This window comes from Hyalella azteca, unplaced genomic scaffold (genome assembly GCF_000764305.2).
Source record: "Hyalella azteca isolate HAZT.00-mixed unplaced genomic scaffold, Hazt_2.0.2 contig4194, whole genome shotgun sequence".
NCBI lineage: Eukaryota > Metazoa > Arthropoda > Malacostraca > Amphipoda > Hyalellidae > Hyalella > Hyalella azteca.
The window spans coordinates 8,855-33,486 of NW_025934417.1; the positions used below are offsets into that span (position 1 = coordinate 8,855).

The following is a 24,632-nucleotide window of genomic DNA, read 5'->3' on the forward strand; positions in this document are numbered from 1 at the left end:
TCATTTTATTCAAGCAAAATTTTAGAGTCTGCTGTTTGAATAATGAAGCGAAGATTAGATTTCAACATGACTCTCAATACACGGACCAGATTCACTAAACTGTTGACGCTTTATAATTTTGAATAGTGTAGTGTAAAAACATGAAATCAGTAGTAAAAGTTAGTAAACAAGTAACTAAATACTAACTATTCGTAACAAGTTAAAATTATGCATGGTTGGAAATACTTCATTGAAACAAGCATTTTACTCGTATAATTTTACTGTTTATTCATGTCATATATTATATTTGTTTCGTGGCATTAGAGCTGAGTCAAAGAAATTTCTTTTACGCCGTCGGCGCGTTACCGTTGCATCGTATTGCCTCTGAAATTTCGACTAAAAATCGATTTGCGCAAATAATTTCAGTTAGAAATGTAAGCGATAAATTTGTTTACAATCGTGACTTTATTCTTGTTCCAGATCGCCTACAACAAGGAGTATGACCACGTGGAAGATGCCTTCCGCCTCAAAGTCTTCGCCGAGAACAAGCAAAAGATTGCCAGGCACAACCAACTGTACAACAAAGGATAGCGCACATACGACTTGAAGATGAATCGCTTTGGAGATATGGTGAGTTCATTTATTTGTATGCATGAGGTTTGCATTTGATAACAAATGTTCTCGCCTTCAATGTTGAAAACGATGATGCTGGTAAAAAGAATTATCAAGTTATATAACGGCAAAAAAGTTAGCCTCTATTGAACAATCACCTTGTAAAAGTTAATTACCTTTCAGAAAATTTTTCATAAATGCAGGATGGACGACTTCTTAGGATGATTATCTAATGTCCGTTGAGAAAGCTCAGTTTTATGACGCTTTGATAACTCACATCAATCACCGTGTCTGTAACGTACTTGGGAATGAGATTATTATGATATAATATTACCTCTGCGATATGATCGTATGTTCGAACTGTTTGATGCAAAATTACGCATAAATAATAGCAATTTACCTGTTTTTATCTCAGTTAAACGCGTCATTTCAGCTCAATTACCCTCTATGCTTGAAATACTGCATTATGCAATGTCGAACTTCTACGTTGAGTTGAACAAGCCATTTCACCAAGTTACAGCCTTCAAACACAGCACTTTCTTTAACAACTGACGTCAAAGGTTATGATCTTAAAATTAGAGCAAAACTTTAATTTTTAACTTACAATGCATGTGTTTACAGCTGCATAACGAGTTTGTGAACACGATGAACGGCTATCGAGGCAATAGCATGAACAGAAGCTATGAGGCATCGCGCTTCGTGGCGCCCGACAGCGACGTGACGCTCCCAGATGCCCAGACTGGCGCGTCAAGGGGGCGGTCACTCCCGTCAAGGACCAGGGCCAATGTGGCTCGTGCTGGGCTTTCTCCGCGGTACGTCATTCTACTTAAAATATAAACTAATTTCAACTGAAAATTGATGAATTTGTTGAAAAAGTTTTCATCTGTCAATACCATATTTTCAACTTTTAATGGATGTGACATTTTTCCGCCTTGTGTCAAACCACATAAGAAACGTTAACTTTTTCTGATGAAAGTAATAGTGACATGATCATTTCTTCTGCTACCGATTCCAATTTTCGAAGTAAAGATTCCATTACAGACATTTTTAGCGCATTTTCTCAATTATGGAAAAAATGCACTATTGTGCTCGCCATGTCCGTCTGTCTGTCTGTCCGTCTGTCCGTGACCTCAAGTTTTCGTCGACGAGAAAATGCGCTCTCTGTCACTCACTGCTGTGAGTACTGACTCACTGAGTTATATTTTTTTGTGTCTCCGAAGATGCATGACATTTCCGATTGTATGAGATCGAAATATTTGTGGGTTTACGAGATTCTGTCCCATTCTAGGATGTCTCTCAACTAAGTTGAGGCTAATTAGACTTCAAGTTTCAAAAAGATATTCTCTTCCCATTCATAGTTATTCAGGCTCATAATTTTTGGGTGAAATTTTCGGATAGAAAACATGTTGGTTCGAATATCCTCTAGGATATAATCGTAATTCATTTAATGATGAAAGAAGACGATTAGTAGACATTTTTGGGATAGAGTAACCCATTGAGTGACATAAAATTTTCTTAAGTATCTAAGCTTAAAAGGCGTATTCACGTTTAATTAACGAATTGTATGTTTACTAAGTACGATAATTGCACGTTTTTCTCTTCTGATACTAGACGGGATCATTGGAAGGCCAGCACTACCGCAAGACGGGCCACCTGGTGAGTCTGTCAGAACAGAACCTGGTGGCTTGCTCGGGCGCCTACGGTAACTTGGGCTGCTATGGCGGCCTCATGGACTACGCTTTCCAGTACATAAAAGATAACGGCGGCATTGATACCGAGGAAGCATATCCGTACACAGCCGAGGTGAGTCGTTGCCGGCCGTTTATTCTATTTGATTGCTTGAAGAGGTCGACGCCGCTATCATCATCAAACTGTAAATCATTTAGGCGACTGACATACACTAAAAATCGCGCTCCAATTACCGCGGCTTCGCTTCTTTGCAAGTTTTCAAGAGATACGAGAGTCATTTGGAAAGTAGTACCCGTTTGGTAATTGAACATAAGGAAGTAAATATTAACAAATGTAAACATGTTTATTGAAAAGAACATGTATTACACTACTTCTCTACATAATCTCCGGACAAATTTAAGCATTTGTCGTATCGTGTCACGATTTTTTGTATACCAGTGTCATATTACTCCGCCGCCAGTGTATTGAGATACGCAGTCACGTGTTCTTTTTATTGTTGCACAATTGCATTGGCATTGATTGTGTCTCCCCGAGTCATGAAATCGATGAGCAGTACACTTGCCGATCCCAGAAACACTGGCGGCGGAGGCATAACGACACATTTATACAAAAACTCGTGACACGATACGACATATGCTTAAAAATTTCCAGAGATTATGTAGAGAAGTAGTGTAATACATGTTCTTTTCAATAAACATGTTTACATTTGCTAATACTTACTTCCTTTTGTTCAATTCCCAAACGTGCACTACTTTCCGGATGACCCTCGTATTAATGAAAAGAATCATTTACGGACCATTACGAATGATTCTTGGCTCGCGAAATGGCTCGCTGATTTCTGAGGCAGTTGACCAGTAGATTTAAACAGCCAACAATGAAAACGTACCAAACATTTTTAAAATAATTGCTTAAATAAGTAATATAAGACGAAAATTTTACATCGCAGATTTCTCCTAACGTGGCCGAGGGCTGGTACGTAATCCCTCACAGAGATTAATGAGTGACTACTGGATTTGACTCCAATATTCAAAATGTTCCTGTTAGAGTTACTACGAAATCAATCATGAAACATTGGCAATATATGTGTCATGCTGTTAGGACTCTTGAAGTAAAAACTATGACATAACGAATTTGATGAACAGGATGACAAATGCGAGTTCAGAAAGAATGCTATCGGCGCCGACGACACAGGCTTCGTGGACATTGAGAGCGACAACGAGGATGCGCTGAAGGCAGCCGTGGCCACCGTCGGTCCTGTGTCTGTTGCTATTGACGCATCCAGCACTGACTTCAATTTTTATAAATCAGGCAAGAATACACTTATATTATCTCTGCAATAAGTAGTCACCTTTCCAGGATCACCATTTAGTCGCGGAAGTTCGAATTTGTCTCTTTTGAGATCTCGTTTACCCAGGCTAGCTCCTAATTTCTATTTGTTGTATTAATGAGGTAAAATTGTTCCGTTTCGATTTGTTGCCTTTAATTGTGTCCATATACGCTGAATGCTCACGCTTGCAAGTTTCAAATCTTCCCATAAATGTTTGATAATATTACTTATCAAGCTGCAAAGCACCGACGTTTACGAAACGAGCTCCAAGGTACAAACAGTTACCAGCACATTTGCTCGTTACTGACAAAATAAAACTTTCCTCGCCAGCTGCTGCTGACTGATGGGCCAGTATGTCTGTTGCATTACCCATTTTCGTATTTATTTTTTTAATTTGTGTCCAAATTTGCAGGTATCTACATCAATAAGCTATGCTCCAGCAAAAGGCTGGACCACGCCGTGCTGGTTGTGGGCTACGGAACAGAAAACGGCCAAGACTTTTGGCTCGTGAAGAACTCGTGGGGCGAGTCTTGGGGAGAAAAGGGATACCTGAAACTAGCGCGCAATGCCGGCAACATGTGCGGTGTAGCTACTGCTGCGTCCTACCCTCTTGTGTAGTCGGTTATAGTCTTTTTACCTGATGATTACATGCAAAATATTGTTTCCTAGAAATGTATTGAAATTGTGAAGGTAGCTGAAGCCTGAAATATCGAGCTGTTCTAGTCTTAGCGAGTGGCTGTCATGATGACAAAATGCAGCTCTTCTATCTTTCACTCTATGTTCTTTAACAGCAGAGAACTTCTTGCTTTCAGTTATGTCAGATATTCGTCTTTTTTCGATGCACATCTTGTTATGAGTAATTAAAGTTGAGAGCTATTTCTTTTAGTTTCTGTGTGACACGTTGGCACTCATATATCTCCAACATTGATACTGTAACAATAGTGTCAGCACCTTAGCTGTGTGCAATTCTGTTCTATAATTTCATTAAATTCTTGACGTTTCATGCCTCGTTCTCAGGGAACGTCAAAAAAGTCTTGACGGACACACAGGTAGCGATAGTTAGGAATTCCACTAACAGGTGTTATACAATTTGTTCCTGTTTAACTTTGTTCGCAACTGTTTTACGTGTGCATTTTAGCTGTTCAAAAGCGCTTTACTATTTTTTATGTCATAGGCTCTAATGGATTTCATTGTTTTTATAATGCGAGATTAATGGTTTTCATTGTTTTTATAATGCGAGATTAATCTAATCCTGTGGTTTAAAGACGGGTAGTCCTAGACGCCTCATCTATCTGTTTAGGGCAAATAATTTCGCATGGACGAGTCTGGTGCGCTGTTAACGTTATTTGGTTCAACGTGTTATTTGGCGGTGAGCATGTATACAGGAGCGTTGATATAATGGTCACTGAAAATGGAATGATTATAAATTGCCACATAAATTACTAAATACATTTAACAAAGCACGCATGGTCGCTTCATTACTGTTATAGCATATGCTCAGGTTTAGTTCAGAAGGTCTGTAAATCAAATACTTACACCTGTTGTAGAGTCATGTAAGTTGTAACAAAAAATTCAATGACTGAATAATTTTTTCTAGTTTGGTTATATAAATTGTTTCCTATGAAACTCATATATAGAACCTCTGCATAGTTAAAATTTGCACTAATTTCTTGATTTCGGTGAAATTTGGTGTTGAATCATGGATGGTACTGCCGAAAATTCTATTCTGAAACAGGTTAACTGATTCCTTTTAAAATTAGAGAAGTTATTTTAGAACGGCTATATTGATACATATGCTATTGATGTAGCCACTTCGCAGTTGGAAAGTGAGTAAATTTCTCGAGTTAATTAATCTCGGTAATTTCTGACTGAAAAACATCGTTCTATAACGGCAGAAACAGAATCTATACGATTCATGCAGTTGGTGCGCAGTTTCGACAGTGAATTACGATGTGACCTTTGGATGAGTGCTCTTGAATTATCTTGAATATACGAAGCAAAATCATTGATGGTAATCCACGCTATAATTCCTTATGTTACAATAATTTGGTTTTTGAAAATTTTGCAAACAAAAATTTTGCAAAGACCTAGGAAAAAATTAAGTTACATCGACTAGTAATGATAACGCGGCTGCTAGACATCGATGGGTAAGAGATGAAGGTAATGGGTATAGATTGGGATAGCCGAAAAGGTAGCAAACAGTAACACCACAGAGATGAGTGGGTAACGTTAGATAATTCAACCACCAAGCAAAAGGCAAAACATCATGCTAGTTGGAACAACGCAACATTATATATACTGGTGACATAAAGGGAGTGAGGCAGGGGTTTCAAACAGTGTTGCAAAAAACGTTTTTTATTTTAATTGTCCAATCGACCCGGGTTTTATTAGAAACCCAAATTTTTATTGAGAAAATTTTGTCTTTTACAACTACTAAAGAGTTCTGCTGACTAGGAACCTAAATTATGCAAAATTTAAATAATACACATGTTCTTCACTAGCAGTTTTTGTGAAGAATTTTAATATATGAATCTATTTAAAGAGCCTAATTATGAGGTGGTTTGTATATATGACAAAACCGACAATTGTCTATTGACTTCCCTCAATTCACACACTTGACTGTGGGCTTTTACTAATGCCGAACTTTTGTAAAACTTTTTTATTAGACTTTTGAATTAGTTAACAAAAAAAATAATATCAAACATGAAATAATATCAAACATGCATAATGTGTGTAAATATTATTGAGAAACTAATTTTTTTTGGACTAATTCTGTTTCATATTGAGAAACTACATAATGAAAATTGAATTAACACCAAATGTTGAAGTTCATATTAAACTTTTAGTTCAGGTAGAACTTACATAAAATATTCACAAAAAATTGTGTGAAATCTATTTCTTTGGCTATGATGTGACTAAAATTGCTAAGAATTTAGATAAAATCGCGAAATAAGGTTTGATATGATGGGGTTCTGGTGGTCATCATTTGATATAATTTTGATAGGCCCTAAATGACTGTAGAGCAAGTTAGGGGACCTAGTATCATTTATAAAGCTTTATACTGTGAGGGACTTTTTAGGATTCAAATCAATGTTGGCTTTTTATGGAGGCTTGCATGTATTGCAAGTACACAAAGCATGTATTGCAAGTGCATTGTATTGCAGTACACAAATGAGATGACTGTTTTTGTTCAAGAAAGCTTAATAGGTATTTCCTTTGCAGCTTCCTTCCAATATTATTGTTTGTGAAATTCAAAACCATAAAATCAATTTAATGAATTCTCAAGTTGTATTTAAAAACCCACTTTTAACTCAACGTGTTTATATAAAAACCCAGGTTTTTTAACACTAAAACGTCCAGCCCGGGTGGCTGGGTGAGCTGCAACCCTGGTTTCGCAGCACGAGAGTACAAAGTTGCACGGAAAAATATTTATGTTAATAAATTGGTAACGTGAGGCCAAGTTCAGTGTGGAACATGTAACTAGAATTACCATCGAGAAGTTGAAATGGTTTAAATAGAGTATTCTGAGTGTAAAGAGACTTCTGCCATGATAGTCTTTCAGGAAACATTATTTTCAGAAGCACCGCCATGGCAGGACAAGAATTAATATAAACAGCTTTTTCATGATATGCGCTCGCTGGAAAGCAAAGACAAAACATACATCAGCAAGGATAAGGTAAGATTTATAAATATAACGACATTTTTACCAAATAATCGATCATGAAAATAAAAGGACAGATCAAATGAACCAAATAACTGGGTTCCACTGGGTACAACAGGCATCGGTATCTAGGTCTAGCAACGAATGCTATAGCCGTAGGTCGAGGAAACTGCGTCAATTAAATCTTGTTTCGAAAAATTTCACTAAACAGAAAATCGAAAATTATGATCCATACGAACTGCAGCTATACCTGCTAAAAATGCAAAAATTAGAGAAAAGCACTTTATCTCGTCAGAAATCAAAGACGGTCCACTGGCGATTAAGCGCGGGGCAGACGATTATGAGCGCGGAGATTGGCCGTCTCGCCCAATAGTGGCCCGGCTTACGCTGTTGAATCACTGGGACCGAGGCAAGGCGGCAAAGTCACGTACGTACAACCGTTGGCCTGATAAGAAGCGCCGTTGGCCAAGAATACGTTGTACATGAACCCATACCTGTAGCTGTTTATGCATTGCGAGGCGTGAATGTGACGAGATGATACGCAGCAGAGAGCTGTCACAGAAAATGGTTTTGCGGCGCAACCGCTCAAGACTCTGTGAGGGCAAAGAGCCTTTACTGCACTTTATTGATTTACAACGAGTTCCTGTCACTCATTCTATTATGCTTCTTACCGAAGCCTCATATGCAAATGTGATGACGTAATTTATGTCACTTCTAATACTGATGCCAATAGTCACTACAACAGGATTTAAAACAATCAGAATGTTGAAGTTTTCGGGGATGTTTCTGGCGTCGTCGTAACATTGGTTCTTTGTAGGCAAAGTTGCAGCGAAATTTGTTTTAAAAATTTGCTTTCAGAAAACATAGTTCCAAATTAATTATTAAATGACTTTTTTCCATTGTACTCACTGTCAATAACGGATTTTTTTCTAAATAAAAGCCAAAAATGGTTTGGTCCAGACCAGCTGACCGCTTGCCAACATCTTTTGCAGTGTACATAGAAGGTAGAAAAGTTATTCAAAGCAGGCTTAGGGAGACGAGGAGATTCAAGTTGATGTGAGTTTGACCTGACATATTCGTCAAGTGTGCTGAAGCCAATACAATTTCGAACAGCTATATTTTTTCGTCATTTGAAGCTTCCTGTGAAAGCTTTAGGAACATCGAATTCTTATCAGTCAGATGAAAATTTAGTATTTACCGTCAGTATTTCCCCCGTGCATGATTAGATTTGATTTCCTGACGATGGTAGTCCCCTAGTTAGCAAGCAGGCCTAAGACCATAGTTAAACCATGACTGAACTTTGATAAGTTATAATGAGCTTACATAAAAAACATGTCATTTACATTTAGTTAATTGATCTGTTGTTCATCTAAGTGCGCTAAATTAGATGATGCAAATACTTAACTTCTAGCAATGTGCGGAAAAAAATCATTTAAATTTTTTGTCCGCAATTGATTTTTTTTCTAGTACAACGAACCAGACACCGTTGATTGGGCAATTGACGCTGAATTGACTTTACAGAGAATGTGCGCAATAGCAGTCATTAGCAGTCTACTAATTAATTAAATCATACTACACACCGCTTGTCGATCAAAATCATACCTTGCATACTTAAATCATGCTTCGCACCATACGTTCCATACTTAAATCATTCTTCGTACCGCTAGTCGTTTATTATTTCTTTCTCTTAAACATTTGAACAGATCAAGTGAATAAACTTTTTGGTTTGGAAGAATTTTCAAGTGGAATTTTAAAAGTTATCAATACTAAGGCTATTTAAAAAACGGCTATATAAAAAATGTGAAATAATAACAGACTTTTCGTCTCTTTAAAGTGAATAAATTCTAGGTTTGGGAAAAATTTCAAGTTGAATTTAAAAAGGTATTAAGACTAATCCTATTTCAAAAGCAGGCGAACTGATGCTCGTGAAATTATAAGATTTTCTGCTGCTTTAGAGAGTTTAAATCTCCAGACTTCCGAGAACTATTGAGTTTAATTTATAAAGTTATGAATACTAATTCAATTTCAGAACCGGCTTAACTGAAACTCCTGAGTTATATAACAGACGTCTTGCCTCTTCAAACGAATAAATTTCTAGGTATGGAAGAATTTTCGAGTAAAATTAAAAAATTTATTGATACTAATTCTATTTCAGAAACCGCTGGGGAGACATTTGTTAAATTTTAATAGCATTTTTTTATGTGAAAATATAACAGACTACATGCTGCTTTAAGGTGAAAAATTTCTAGGCGGAAGCTCTGTATGCCGGAAGTTCTAAAAGAATGCTCGTCTCGTGAGCATTTGCATAATTAGTTATCATAATTAAATATTAGTTATCATAATTAAATCAAAATAGTCAATTTGATGTTCTCCAGTGGCTGTAGAGTATAATTTTCTTTCAATTTTGCTCCGTTCTGTCTGCGCTTACATCACTTTAAGTTAATTTGATCAATCTCCGTGAGTTCAGTGGTAGTTCCTGGGATCAATTTATATTTAATGGTATCTGAAATATTTCGAGGAGGCAAGCAAAAAATTATTGCTTTCATTCATGCACAAAATCTGGTAGATTTCGTGTTATTCTCGTTTTATTTTTATATAAATCCGCATTTCTGGTCATTCTGAAGCCGAACCAAAAGAAAAAGCTCCAGTGGATGATGCTGCAGATTTCGGTTACCACTCGTGACGCTGGGTGCTCCCGTTTTAACTCCAGCGTTACTCCCGTGACGCTGGGTACTCCCTCTGGGTCTGTCTTCGCGGCAGTTCGGCAGGAGTGTGGTTCCCATGACGCTGGGTACTCCCTCTGGGTCTGTCTTCGCAGTCTTCGCGGCAGTTCGGCAGGAGTGTGGTTCCCGTGACGCTGGGTACTCCATCTGGGTCTGTCTTCGCGGCAGTTCGGCAGGAGTGTGGTTCCCGTGACGCTGGGTATTCCCTCTGGGTCTGTTTCGCGGCAGTTCGGCAGGAGTGTGGTTCCCATACGTGGGGTACTCCCTATGGGTCTGTCTTCGAAACAGTTCGGCAGGAGTGTGGTTCCCATGCGTGGGGCTTGGTCGTTCTGAAGCTCGGCATCTGCGGGCGTTATCTCCTCCCTCGCCTAGCCCAAGAATATCAACGGTAAAGCTTCTTTCATGGCCAAAACTTTTTCGATCTTGCTCCCTGCCATGTTTCTAAACTGGAGGATACTCTGAGACTCAACCGTAAATTCTCGAATTCCACCGATTTTTTATTATATTCTTACATTCTCTAAGCTTATTCAACTTCCGTTTATAAGCTTTGAATCCGACTGCCTGCAGATTGGATGTCGAGGCCAGGCATGGAGGATCGAGCTTGCTTCAAACCTTCCATTACCCTTTAAATAAATCAAACTTAGTGCCCTGGTATTTGACATTTCTCGTTTCCTTTAAAGAAATTCGTTACCATAAATCTAAAGATGGAGGAAACTCACGGCGCCCGTCCTGCGGGTTCATCTTGCATTTTTGTATAATTCATGTTATTCATGTATTTCATTCATGTTAGTTCATTCATCAGCAGCGCCTGCAGTTGCTCTTTAGTTCGATGTTAAGACGAGCAGCCTGCAAATTAGACGGACGAGTTAAGCACATAAAATTTCACCAATGATAATGTGTACAAATTCACAAATCTCAGCAGCAATTTATTTTTCCATTGGGTGAGCAGCATACAATGTCACGATATTTAAATATTCATCAATTCAATCAATATTAATACATTAATATAGTAGATTTATAAAATTATTTACTCTATAACTGCAAAAGATTAAGTGCATGTGGAATTTGTCCTCATCTTGAAGCGTGTAGCGTTGCGTAGGAAAGGTGCGCCGGCGTGACGCTAGATGGCGTCTGCGTGCGTGTCGCCACGTAGCACGAGTCGCAACCCTGAGGGACGAGTTGAATAGATATTAAATAACCATGCATGAAATAGGCTTTTAGAATGTGTAGTTTACAGTCTCCTTTCAACCCTCGATTGATTTTCGTCTATTTCAAGGAACGTCATTGAAATGTTGCTCGGCAAATCAGCCATCCTCTATGAGGGAACTTTTATGGATTGCCTCCTGGCACAAATTCAGAGTTGGAAGAAAACTATGCATTGGATAGGCTTAGTATATTAAACATGCCTTACCGGACTATTCTCATTGTTTTACCTCTCAAATATTTGAGTATAGTTTTTAGATAAAAATACTCCGAGATTCGACCAACTCTGGATAAATTTATTTATGTGAAGTCACTGTTAGAATTAGTAAAGTATTTCTAATTACTCATCCTGATCGTAGGTATTTGCGTCAACATTTTTAATGGCTAGTACTTGGAACATCTAAAAATTTAAATTAGCATAAATTGTCATCTGAGGATGTTTTTAGCATTCAAAATGACGAAGACAACTCATTTAATGATGGGATTTGTATACGAGTGGAGAGAAATGACGAATTGCTAAGAAAACACTTTGCTGAAAATCGGCATAGTTTCAAAACTATAATAAATATCGCGTTTTCTCTCCTGATAAGCACATTCCAGTTCGTATAAATTACCAAATACATCTAAACGCATATTGCTGGCAAGAAGAATATTACAGGGTTTCATTTGAAAAATTTAGTAATTATTAGTTAAATTAAATTAAATTAATTGATTTGTCCAGCAGCTTGCGTGGCACGGGTGCAGAGTTTGGCGCAGACGAGAACGCTGCGCGCGTGAGCCAGTGGCGAGTCATTCATTATAAAACACACTGTATCTATCTATAAAACACACTGTAAATAAATGTGCTCAGCGCGTATACCGTACAAATAATGTTTCCGATGCTAAAACGTTTAACTCATGTCTCACAGATAACTCGTGTATCTACTCGTGTATTGTTGTTGTTGTATTTTTTATGTATACGAAAATCTTCGTGCTGAAGTGAATAATTTGTATGCAAAATACTTGAAACTAATTAGATTATTGTAAACCTACAATGAACTTCATCAAAATATGCAGCTGATGACCACGCTTCGACAGGTGTTGGTCGACGTATCATTGTTGATCAAACCCACAACGAAGCTCAGGATCTAGCCAATGCTTTGTCCCGTAACCAACCTTATAGGCAAGCCTCTGTGACAAAACAGAAACGAATGTTGAATTATCTACTGCATACTACATCCAAAGTATTGGCTCAAGTTCATGGATTGTGCAAAATATTTCATGGATTTTTCGTCAGTTAGCGTTTATTTTCGTATGTTAATTTCTGCTGAAGGAACATTTAAAAATTATTTTAGAGAAAATCAGGCACGTAAAACACTGACTTAATGCGCCAAGATGTAGGCGTTACAATATCGCCTTGATTATATCATGGCTTCTTTCACTATGATGCAAATTCAAGTGTTCTCACATCTTGATTATCAAGTAGAGGGAAGTTTAATAAACTTAAATGGGATTTTTTTAATAGCATATTTCAATACTCATATACATTAGGATGATTTATGATATACAATAAAATACAATGCAAGCGCGTTCTAATTGAGGTTCAATAAACAACGTAATAAAGTCACAAAGAGAAGTTCACAAGCCAAACAAAACAGCAAACCAAAAACTATTCAATATCCTAGGTTACAGCAAATCTGATGCAATATAACATTCTAAACACGAATTGCATTCAACATTGATTCAACATTTCGTGAAACATCGTAAATGAGAATTCCCACTGAACGGCACCGGTGAAAACTTCCAGCGTGGGCATCGCACAAAAATTTTCTACAATAGTGAAATGGACATCGGGAAAATAACATAAATAGAGGCACCTTGTGCACCAGACTATAGGTATTACCACCGTGCTACAGTGGTAAAGAACTCTGAGTCTAACGTGGAACGCAAAATGTTACAAATGCAATCACAGCTACGGTGGAAAAACAATATTGTCTATAGAGTGAAATTAATCTAATGAATTAATACTATTAGCAATAGAGGCTCATGATTTTTTTATCTATCGGCCTAATGTCCCATACTTCTATTCTATTCTATTTGTTATTACATTTTAACACTTCAGTAGAATTTAGACTCTACAGGGTGAACAGATTAACTATATTAGAAATAATTTCATATTTATTGTTTTGTTATTTATAAAAAAAATTTCGTTATTTCCCCTAATGTTGCGCAAAAATTTTAGAATCTGCTCCGCATTAAATATTCCTAAATATAAATATTTATTCGATTGCTCACGAGTTTCCGACATAGCAGTCGAAGCCGCGACCTGGCAAATACGCGTTCAGAAAATACAGATCATCACAAGCTCTGCGATTGGTTCAGTGCATGTGGTTCTGGGGAAGTGGAGTACATAGTCTTAAAATTATGATAATAATTAGAATCATAACTAAGATAATAATTAGAATAATTTCAACAGGAGAGTCGCACATATACAATGCACATTTATATTGAAAAATGTCCTAAATAGCAAAACTTCACGATAATAAAATATATGTAGTCGCCTAGCGCTCTCAACCAGTCTTTACAATCGCATTTTTGCTGTACTCGCCCACATACCACGATCCAACTTGGTATATCAAAGAAATACTTGACAACAGCAAAGTTAATGGCTTAAACTGCTAATGACACGAACATAAAATATTAAATTTATTAATTAACACCTATTCAACAATAACACAATTCAAAAGAAAGTAGAATATTATGTATGTTTTTACACTTGAAAGCTTTAGTTGATCTATAATAATGACAATGTTCTCTAGCTATGAAGTCATGCTATAGGCTACGTGGCTTACTACAAGTTGCTGCCCTAGCCTGGCTCGCGCGGTACTCCGGCCCCTACAAGTTGTGCCCAAGCCTGGCTCGCGCGGTACTCCGGCCACTACAAGTTGCTGCCCTAGCCAGGCTCAGCCTGGCTCGCGCGGTACTCCGGCCACTACAAGTAGCTGCCCTAACCTGGCTCGCGCGGTACTCGGGCCACTACAAGTTGCTGCCCTAGCCTGGCTCGCGCGGTACTCCGGCCACTACAAGTTGCTGCCCTAGCCTGGCTCGCGCGGTACACGGGCCACTACAAGTTGCTGCCCTAGCCTGGCTCGCGCGGTATTCCGGCTACAAGTTGCTGCCCTAGCCTGGCTCGCGCGGTACTCCGGCCACTACAAGTTGCTGCCCTTGCCTGGCTCGAGCGGTACTCCGGCCACTACAAGTTGCGCCCTTGCCTGGCTCGAGCGGTACTCGGGCCACTACATGTAGCTGCCCTAACCAGCAAACGGGAACAACTACTTCTTGAAATAGCCCGTTTTTTTACTGACACGTCAGTGTCGGGTAAATCATAATGCTGTCATGAAGCGTCATTATTAGCGAAGCAGTACATTCCTGAGGTCAATCTAGTCAAACTCGCAAAGATATGAGCCCCAGCGCGCACTCAGAAAAGTGAATGGGTCATATTTTCCAAATATTGGCACTTTCTTACCCACAGCACGAGGATATAGCAAGCGTAGCACTGATAGGTCCTTGTCACTGGTCAAACCTTCTCAGAATCTCCCACACAAGGACTAAACGTCCATTTTATTTGAATAATAATCTTAATTTTATGAGTGTATTGGAGATTGTTGGGAAAATTTCCCAACCTGGCTACTTGAAAATTCCAACGAAGAAGCAGAGCTTACTCTGTCTACATAAGACAGAGGCGCAGCTCTCTAAGTTAGCTACTCTAAAGGTTTGCGTATCTCCTGAAGTTTTCCGTCGTCCTAACTGTTCCCATTATTCATGATTTTGCGCCACATTTTTCTCGTGTATAACTAATGGTTTTATTTTGTTGTGCACAACCTTTGCCAAGTTACTGATTTATTTTGGGTGCATGCTTTTGTCACCTCCTTTTGAACACTTTGGCAGGCCCGTCAGGCTCTGAGATAATTACCTCTTAAAGAATTAAATGCCTAACGTGAAACTAAACTTAATTGACCAATACCTTAAATTCTTAACTATTATAATCTTTGTTTGGCGGGTTCCATTAAATATTTAACTTGACCTTAACTTCACTTTAACTGAAATGCCGAAGTGTTCACTTCTCTTGGTGCATATTAACTTTGTGGATCAGTGGCGACCATTAAATTTGCTTAAGTGGTGCGGTTTGCGACCATTGATGCAGCCGCGTTTTAACTTAAAATTGCTAACAGCATACTTCTGTTGAACTTCACTTCTAAAAGCACTAAAAGTGCACTTATTTTTAATTTAATAAGGTGAGCTCTACCTAGAAATAAAATCGCTGATTTTCCGTAATTGAATATTTTAGCAGTATTTGTCCTCAAGCGCCTTAGTAATAAAGTCCTTTCGTCGCACAGTATACATACTGGTCGGCTTCTGTCTTGCGTGACCGCCTGGACCACTAAATTTTTCTACATTTCGAGTGACCTACGATAAAGTCTGGGATTAAAACTGAACTCTAAGCAACGAGTACATCTGATTAAATTGCTTCAATTGGCCTCTATTTGTTTTGATCCTATTGAAAATATAGCTTTACATCTAGAAGAGGTTTACTTCCAGCGTTGGGAGAAATTTCCCTACAAGATATTGTTACCAAGCCCGCGTGAATATCTGCTCTATTAGGAAGATTGTTTTCTACCTTGTACGGTCTAAACTCTAAAACATGTCTGCTAGTCATCGACTCTCATGCACACACAATACACAGGTTGGCCGTGAAACTGCGCCATGTTTCTCTTCATCTTCTTTTTTTGATTTCATGTTCCTAATAATCTTATATCTTCAAAATGTGAAAGGTTATATGATATTATATATCGTATAATTCTAGGAGCTCGTATGGACCTTACATATCATAGTCAATAAACAACATATCCTCTTCTGCTCTATAGTACTTCTCGACATTCAGGTTTGGCATGCCAGCGCTGTTGGTAACATACCAACCGCTTCCTACTAACTCCAAGTCAGCTTCATCTTTATATATTACCAATTGATTGAATGTAATCGCACGCTTGAGTTGTATTAACTGAATTCTCCACATGGCATATGGACTAAGCATGAAATCACCTGCTTTGATTTTATTATACACCTGATTTCTATGTATGGGTACTCCATTAACGTCTTTTTCAAATGAATATTCGATGTTCTGGCTGAGACTGCTTATAAGGTATAATTTATCATCATACCTATAATATGAATTACCAAAGTGGGTGGCGCTCACCTTAAAGCTTCTAAGTGTATCGTTTAGCTCCAGCTGCCTGGTCGCATTAGTTACTTTGATGTTCAGTTCTAATAAATTGAACTTAATGGCATCTTTGTCTGGTGCACTGCCTCTTATGTCAGCTTTAACGACTATTGCCTCGCCTGACAATAGCTTGCTTATCTCCTCTTTGTGGTCCTCATTTCTCCATACGAAAAACGGATGGGAAGAATCGTGATGGCTGTCAAATAATCCTTCGTGTAAATGTTGATCATGACGCTGAATAGCTGTCATATATTCATCTACTCGTGTTTTTATATACTCTATTGGTTTTATAGCCTTTGTAGCTAACTGCTCAATATTGCTATTATTAAACGCAAAATGAGATGGCAACATTATCCTTTCCAGATAATGACCAGCGAAAGGAAACACCCACTGCTTGAATGCATTAACAGCTGTTTCGTACTGCTTTAGTATAAGGTTAAACCTGATGAGTATTTCTAATTCAGTTTGATCCTCATTATCTGGACCATAGGGAGCAGCGACTGCTGCAATATAGTTAGCTAAGTTTTGTTGCTCCTGGTAGTCATGTATGCGATCGTAAACATGGATTAAGGTGATCATAGATTCTTCCAACTTTTCATTGCAACGTGCCATGTAGTCTTCTACTTTGAACCCTTTGGTTGCTTGGCGCATGGATAATTTTATGTCTCTGAGCGAGCTTTGTACCTGCCATTTGGTTACGTCAAGCGCAACTTGAGATTTTGTACCCAGCGTACTTTCTAACTCCTGGAGATCTTTTTCCATGTTATTTAATATAGGCGTTATTGTATTATAAATTTTATCTTCATATTGTTTAAGACTCTGGAGCTTTGCTTCTGCTTGTTGAATAGCATTACTAATCGCATCAAGTTTTGCTTGATCACTTTTGTGTTTACTATAAATGTCCAAGCTCACAGCACTAAACTGAATCAGACGATGAACATTAGCTATGGCACCTAATGCCTTAGCGGCTCTTTCGTCATAAATGGTTTTGTTCGTCTTTAGTTCGATTTCTTTTGCCTTTAATTCTGCCTTAATTTTGGCCACGTGCTCTTCAGACCGCTCTTCGAGCCCTGGAGCTCCCTCTCGATTGCGGATTTCCATCATCTCACGCTTGTTTCTTTCTATACTTTCACGGACATCCTTCAATAATGGATGTGGATCAATTTCACGAGCTATTTCATCTAATATTCTATTATTTCTCGTCACTTTAATGTCCTTGGCACTTTTGATCTGAGCTTCCAATAACCTTACATCAGCCGTTACACCTGCAGGCAATGATAGAGGTCGCTGCTGTGCGGTCTGGTCGTCTAAAACGAAAGCTTCCGTTACGGAACTTGCGGCTCCAATGCACGCACCTGCCGCCGCTCCTGCAGTTGCTAAAAAACTTAATGCTTGCCCTACAATTTTGAAAAAACTAAAAAACCCTCTAAAGACCATTGCTTGTTCCAATTCCTTCTTTTTCTTGAGCAACTCAACCCTCTTGTCTTCAGTCTCTCTTTGCAGTTCTTTTGTTTCATTCAGAAGATGCTCTATTTTATCATCTATTTGCGCATGTATTTGATCAATGGCCGGTGTAATCTCCTCGTCGATGAAACGCTCAGATTCCTCAATTTTTAAACTTATATTGCCTTTATATTGATTCTTATAATCATTTATTGTGTTAACCATTTCATATTTTTCCGTTAATTGAATACAATTATTGATATTGGCCATCACTATATCAAGGTACCCGTTTATATCTATGATCAATGTAGCATCTGAATCACTTTTTAAATCATATAACTTGCTCAAGACAGCTGTATACATATAAGCGAGGGTCTTATTGTGCTCCATGGATCTTTGGTTAGCTTCTGGATTATTTGCATATTCATTAATCCTATCTAGTAATGATTGATAAAAAACTACGGAATCTCTTTTTTCTAACAGATGATACTGTCTCTCTAAGCCTCGGTGCTCCCCTAATAATCCTGACGTATCATACATGCGTTTAATATCTCTATTAGTGTCCAGTTCACGGGTAATTTTTATGAGGTCGTTTTTCCTAATGCGGCCACCAACATCAACTTTTAAGTTTTCTCTCACATAACTTTTATAATGGTTGATAATCTTAGATTTGTTTTCAATGATGGCTGCTGGGCCTGGGTTCTGGATGTTTGCTCCATTGGCTCCAACCCTTCCTCCATTTCCAGATTGAGCGTATACGCGCTCTCCTTCTAAAATATGGACCTTATAGGGACTAGAGCATATGACAATAATGGAAAGTCCTTGCAAGCCACCAGCTCCTCCTTCACCACCTTTGCCCATTAATGTTCCATCTCTTCCATTGTTATTAATACTTAATATCCCTGAATCGTTACCCAGCGTAATTAACTTTATATCTCCTGATTTACCCCCGTAACCATTTCGTCCACCATCCCCACCAGCTCCACCTCGTGCGCCGTTTTTGCCAAAAATAGTCATCGTAAAATAATCATGACTTGGGTTAAAGCTAAGGAACGACCAAAGCTTGGAATTAGAGTTTAAATATATAGGAATGGTTTTAAAATGGCTCATATAGTTTGATACCCATGTTCTTGTCTGATACCCATGCTCTTTACAGTCGAAAGAATCTACCGCTCGGCCATCAACACAGATCTCTGAGCACCAATAAGTATCTTCATAGTATTGCGGATCGCGTTTAGGAGAATCACCGTCGCTACCAGGACTACCACCCCCACCATCCTGACCATCACCACCATTCCCACCATTAGCCACAATATTCAACATATTTCCATTCAAGAATGTTGTGCCTACGCCAAAGAAACTCCCAGCTGGTCCTCCAGGCAAGCCAGGCCTACCGTCAGCTCCCCGCCTCCCGTCACTCCTGCCGTCACTTGCCTTACGTGGATTATGTGGCGGAGCGTCAGCCCCACTCAAGTTTATTGTTCTACGACCTATTACCTCCCATGTCGGGGCTATCATTACGAGCTTATGCTGTTCCCCTACTTTATTTAAGTTTTCGTCAATAAAAATTTTATTCAAAGCAAATATTTCTGTTGTGTTTCGTTTGCACTTCCCAATTTCCACAATTACTTCACTAAATTTAATGTAGTCACCTTTCACAGTGAGTTTAATTGATTGACAAAAGGCTTCTAATCTGCTGTCTAGCGTCAGACTCGCCATTTGTCTTAATTCATCCACGCGTATATCATCAGCCGCTACGTTCTTTATCTTATTATATCCCATCACATTAAATGATTTTAGATTTTTCATAAATTGTTCGAAGTTATGTCTAGTTATTGATATTCCCTGTTGTTTATCATCTTGTCCCCAGTCCGCAATATTGGCTACGTTGTATTTCCTTCTATTTTTCACTACGTCATAAGTAGAGAACTTTTCATACAAATTTATCAAGAATTCGTACCATCCTTGTGATTCCTTGAGGTATGTTGCTGTTTCTTTGAGTGGAGTTATTAATTGAGATGGTGATGGGGTATCTAGCGTTTCATTGCTTATAATTTGTAAGAAAGTTGAGTACTTTCCGTGTCTAAAAACATTGTTTGTGTTTCTGCTGATTTTGAAGGTATCATCACCTGATATAACCTGTCGTAGTATTCTTGACAAATCTTGTATTGTATTTGAACGTTCCATCTTTCTCGTCATGTTCATGATGAGAACATGTCCAAAGTTTATTTCAGCAGGTAATTGCTGAATTATCATGGAACGCATTTTACTTTGGTAATATACCTTAATTTTTGCTGCGATATTATTTACATTAGATAGTACTTGATCATTGATGTCTTCTGCAACATCATTAATATCGCGCTGAATTTCATGTCTTAAGTGTGAGAGATCGGAAGCAACAGGTTGCAACAAGTCACCCCAAGTCCTAGAACCTAATGCGCCATCACTCACGACCTGCAAAAATGCAAAATATTGTCCCTGCTGCGAAATACTTTGCATAGCCTCAGCATACCCATCAATACTGAGGGTATTAAAGCTTTTGTTAACCTTCCGCCCCAGCTGGTCTGTTGTTATATTGACAATTTCTTCAATAAGTTTGGTCGTACGGTCAAATACAGCATTGATAGAATTTACAAACATTCGAGCTTCCGATGTATTTGCATCAACAGCCCCAGTAGTGGCAGGAAAAGAGCGTATCTTATTACGCATCCTTTCTACTGAATTGCTGTAATTTTTCTTTATGATTTCTAAGATACTGCGTAGACTAAACCATACATTATCGTTAATTTTCTTTGCAGCGTCATCAATATCCTGTTGGATAGCATGCTTAGAAACAGAGAAGAAGGTTAAAACGGGCTGCAAAAAGTTGCCCCATGCCCTGGTGTCTATCAGGTTAACATGCATAACTTTCAGAAATTCAAAATATTTCCCTTGCTGCGAAATACTTTGCATTGCTTCATTAAACCCATTTATACCTAAAGCAGTATGACTTTTGTTAATCGTTTTTACCAATTTGGCTATAGTTATATTATCAATTTCTTGCATTAGCCGTGTAGTACGGTTATTTCCAGCGTTAAACTGATTTAAAAATCTTCGAGCCTCCGATCGATTTGCATTAACCCTCACGGCAGCGTTTGAAAAAGAGCGTATTTTACTGCGCATTCTGCCTGTTGAATTTTTGTAATACTCTTGCATGTTTTTCGCGATAGTGGCAAGACTAGACCATATATTATCGATAATTTTCTTTGCATCATCATTAATATCCTGCAGAACAGCATGTTTAGAGTCAGAGAGGTAGGTTACAACGGGTTGTAACAAGGCATTCCATGCCCTAGTCCCTAGTACGTTGTCCGCCACAACCTGCAAGAATGCAAAATGCTTACCTTGCTGCTCAATACTTAACATGGCCTCCTCACAGCCATTCATACCTGAAACTGTGAGCCTCTTCTTGATCTTTTCAGCCAACTGGTCTGTTGTTACATTAGCAACTTCTCCCATTAGGTTAGTCATACCGGTATATCCAGAATTGAAAGAATCATTAAACGCCCGAGCCTCAGATGGATTTGCATCAACAGCTCCAGTAGTGTTAGTAAAAGAGCTTATCTTGCTGCGTATCTCTTCCACTAAATTTCTGTAATATTTCAGCATATTTTCTGAGATAATGAGTAGATTAGCCGACACCTTGTCATTGATTCCTTCTGCCAGAACATCTACAGCAACCTTAGACGTATCAGATATGGTATACCCGAAATCACTATCATTGGTTGCTGTGAACGCAAGGTTTTCATTCACTATTTTCTCTATATGCTCTTTTCCCTCTTGTAAAAGCATTATATTACTTAGAGGTCCAGGTTCATCTGGCCTTCTAAATATGCCTATCCTCAAAAATTGTTCATTTTCCATGATTAACAAAGTGTCCAAAAACTTCAATGCTTGCTCATAAAATTTTTTTCCTTCGCCAGAAACTCTTGCATCGGCTAATCGCTCCTCCAGCGACTTCTTGAACTCCTTGAAAAAATTGCCAATGGTGTGTATAACTGACTCATCTGAATCTAAAGTCAGGGTCCCGTTTACTTTTACATAATTAGGATCGATTTTTGTCACTACAATGGCAATACTTTGTCGATATTTATCAATGTCTGTTAAAAAATCTGTAACATGTCTAAGTAATTTTAAGAAATCTTGTCTATCGACTCCTCTTCTAACCGATGAATGATTAACAACAAAAATCAATTTAACATGCTGAGCATAATCTGCTACTTTTTTATTGAAGTAGGTTGTTGCTATTTCCATACTGGTACTCCTTGTATCACTAAATCCAGGGCAATCATAGTACGCATCATCTGTTCCAGGGTGAACCACTAACTCTGGGAAAATTGTCATCGATTTTAAAGTCGTGTTGCCGATTCTATTGCCATCCTCAATGAGATACGCTCCACTTGTCCCATATTCTTGTTTTGCTACCAACTTGTCATTGTCCCCAGCGAACCACTGAAGAAATGTACTCTTGCCGGCTCCAGTATTCCCTAACACTAAGGTTATATTCTTGTATCGTTCACTTAACTGGATTTTTTCTTCCCCGTCATCTAAAAGTTGAAAAGTTTTGATTATCTCACTGTTGTTTCCAGATGTTGATTGGGAGGTATTACGCCGATAACGTCTATCTTTAAGTTCGTCAGAAGTGAACCGATTTTTCTTAACCTTTTGCTTAACAGAATAGTTTCCAAATGGAACTTCTAGGGGCTCAAAATGAGTTTTTGTATTCTTTTCATCAAAAAAATGTTGGAGAGGCTGGTGGATTCTGTATGAATTCGCTTGCATCACATGAGAGTTACTTGCACTGGAAGAAGAGGATGTCACCACACTCAGGGGATGAGCGTTTGCTGATGAAGACGGGCGTTGAATGTCGGATCTCGGTGGACGAGCTGAAGAAGAAGAGCTGAGCCTCATGTGCACGCCTTGCATCGGAGGGTCGGAGGCCTGAGACGCCAGCCTAGGCATCACCACCACACCCTGAGGACGAGTTGGACTGATGACCAGGAACTTGTCTGTTAGAATAGGCCGCACTCTAACTGCTCTTAAGCTCAACACTCGAAAATAATTGTTTTTCATGAACAAGGTTTAAATGCTTACTATGGAAGGCTGCAAATTTATATTATATTGAACAAATTTCACTGGATCATGTCAAGTTTGAAACCCAAATAATGACATAATATGACTCGTGACAAGTATATTACCATCGAATGTTTTTGCAACAAACTTCTTCATCCGATGAATACAATGAAATTGGAAATCAATGCCAATCTCTGAATGTCTCACGCGGCTGATAATACAAAGAATTTCAAGGAGAATTCGAAATAAATCGAAATAAACTTTAAAACCGTGATTATTGCCAGTTAAGTAAGTGGCATTAAGTCACCTACCCTAATTACAATGCAACTCACAGTCCGCCCATCAGCGTAGGTATTTGTGACCACCTCACTGCCGGCCAGCGTCAGGACCTGCAGAAATAATAAGGAAGTTAAATTTGTTTGTTATTTAAGAAGCATTTCGTGAACGCATTCATGTAAATCAGAAATTAGTTTGAGGGAATTAAGAATAAGCTTCTTAATGAAGTAGAAAACCACATATAATAAATTAGTTTTCTACGACTGGTGCAGAAGATATCACTGTATATTATTTATAGGATTTGCTCAAAATAATAGGCGGCTATTAATTATGCAAAAGCGTAGGTAACTTTATATAAAGATGACTTTACGTTACGAGGAAGTAACGTATATTCTTATGCTGCGATGCATAATTTCTAATTCTTATGCTCCAGACACAATTAGATTCTCATCGAAATCTCCTGTTCAGCGCTTAATAACCTCAGAAGATAAAGGAAGAAGATAGACGACACTTCATAGAACATAGAGCACGCGACGGTGATATTGAACGCTTAACAAACCTCAGAAGATAAAGAAAGAAGATAGAAGACACTTCAGTGGTGCATACTGCGCGGCGGTGGTGCGTCATTGGTGCATCAGTGGTGCATACTGCGCGGCGGTGGTGCGTCATTGGTATGATAACATTAGTTCCATGCTGATAAATAGCTAAACATTCAACGTACCGATATCGACCATTTTTCAAAGTTGAAATAAGTTTGTTTTACGTCCGTTCTAGCTTTGGTCAGATTTCGACGTTGATCGGACGTTTAACAATAAACAAACATTCAACGTACCAATATCGACGTTGTTTCAACGTTGGAATAAGGTTGTTTTACGTCCGTTCTAGTTTTGGTCAGATTTCGGCGTTGATCGGACCTTTGAAAATGAATAAATATTCAACGTAACAATATCGACGTTGTTTCAACGTTGAAATTAGGTTGTTTTACGACCCTTCTAGTGTTGGTCAGATTTCGACGTTGATATGACGTTTAATTTTGGTTGTTCAAAATTTCAACCCGAAATCAACCAATGATCAACGTTGTTTCAACGTCAGATGCCTGCTGGGGCAGTGGTGCATACTGCGCGGTGGTGCGCCATTGATACATCAGTGGTGCATACTGCGCGGCGGTGGTGCGTTATTGGTTCGTCAGTGTGCATACTGCGCGGCGGTGGTGCGTCATTGGTTCATCAGTGGTGCATACTGCGCGGCGGAGGTGCGTCATTGGTACATCAGTAGTGCATACTGCGCGGCGGTGGTGCGTCATTGGTGCATCAGTGGTGCATACTGCGCGGCGGTGGTGCGTCATTGGTG

General features: G+C 38.6%; 1 protein-coding gene and 1 pseudogene across 2 annotated transcripts in view; one reads left to right on the forward strand and one right to left on the reverse strand.

Moving 5' to 3' along the window:
* Nucleotides 1-459: 459 nt before the first annotated feature.
* Nucleotides 460-4,313, forward strand: LOC108671822 (annotated as a pseudogene).
* A 6,723-nt stretch (nt 4,314-11,036) lies between these two features.
* The window catches only part of LOC108671823, an 18,242-nt gene continuing 4,646 nt past the window's right edge, over nt 11,037-24,632 (reverse strand). Inside the window, exons 2-4 of one of the 2 annotated variants that reach the window (XM_018159413.2) lie at nt 23,339-23,395; nt 22,734-22,907; nt 11,037-11,158 (exon numbers count right to left, since the gene is read on the reverse strand). In XM_018159413.2, coding sequence (XP_018014902.1) covers nt 11,063-11,158; nt 22,734-22,907; nt 23,339-23,395 — 327 coding nt within the window. In that variant the 3' untranslated portion in view covers nt 11,037-11,062. Of the gene's footprint in view, nt 11,159-22,729; nt 22,908-23,338; nt 23,396-24,632 lie in introns of both variants that reach the window. The other variant, XM_018159414.2, reaches the window with a different exon arrangement.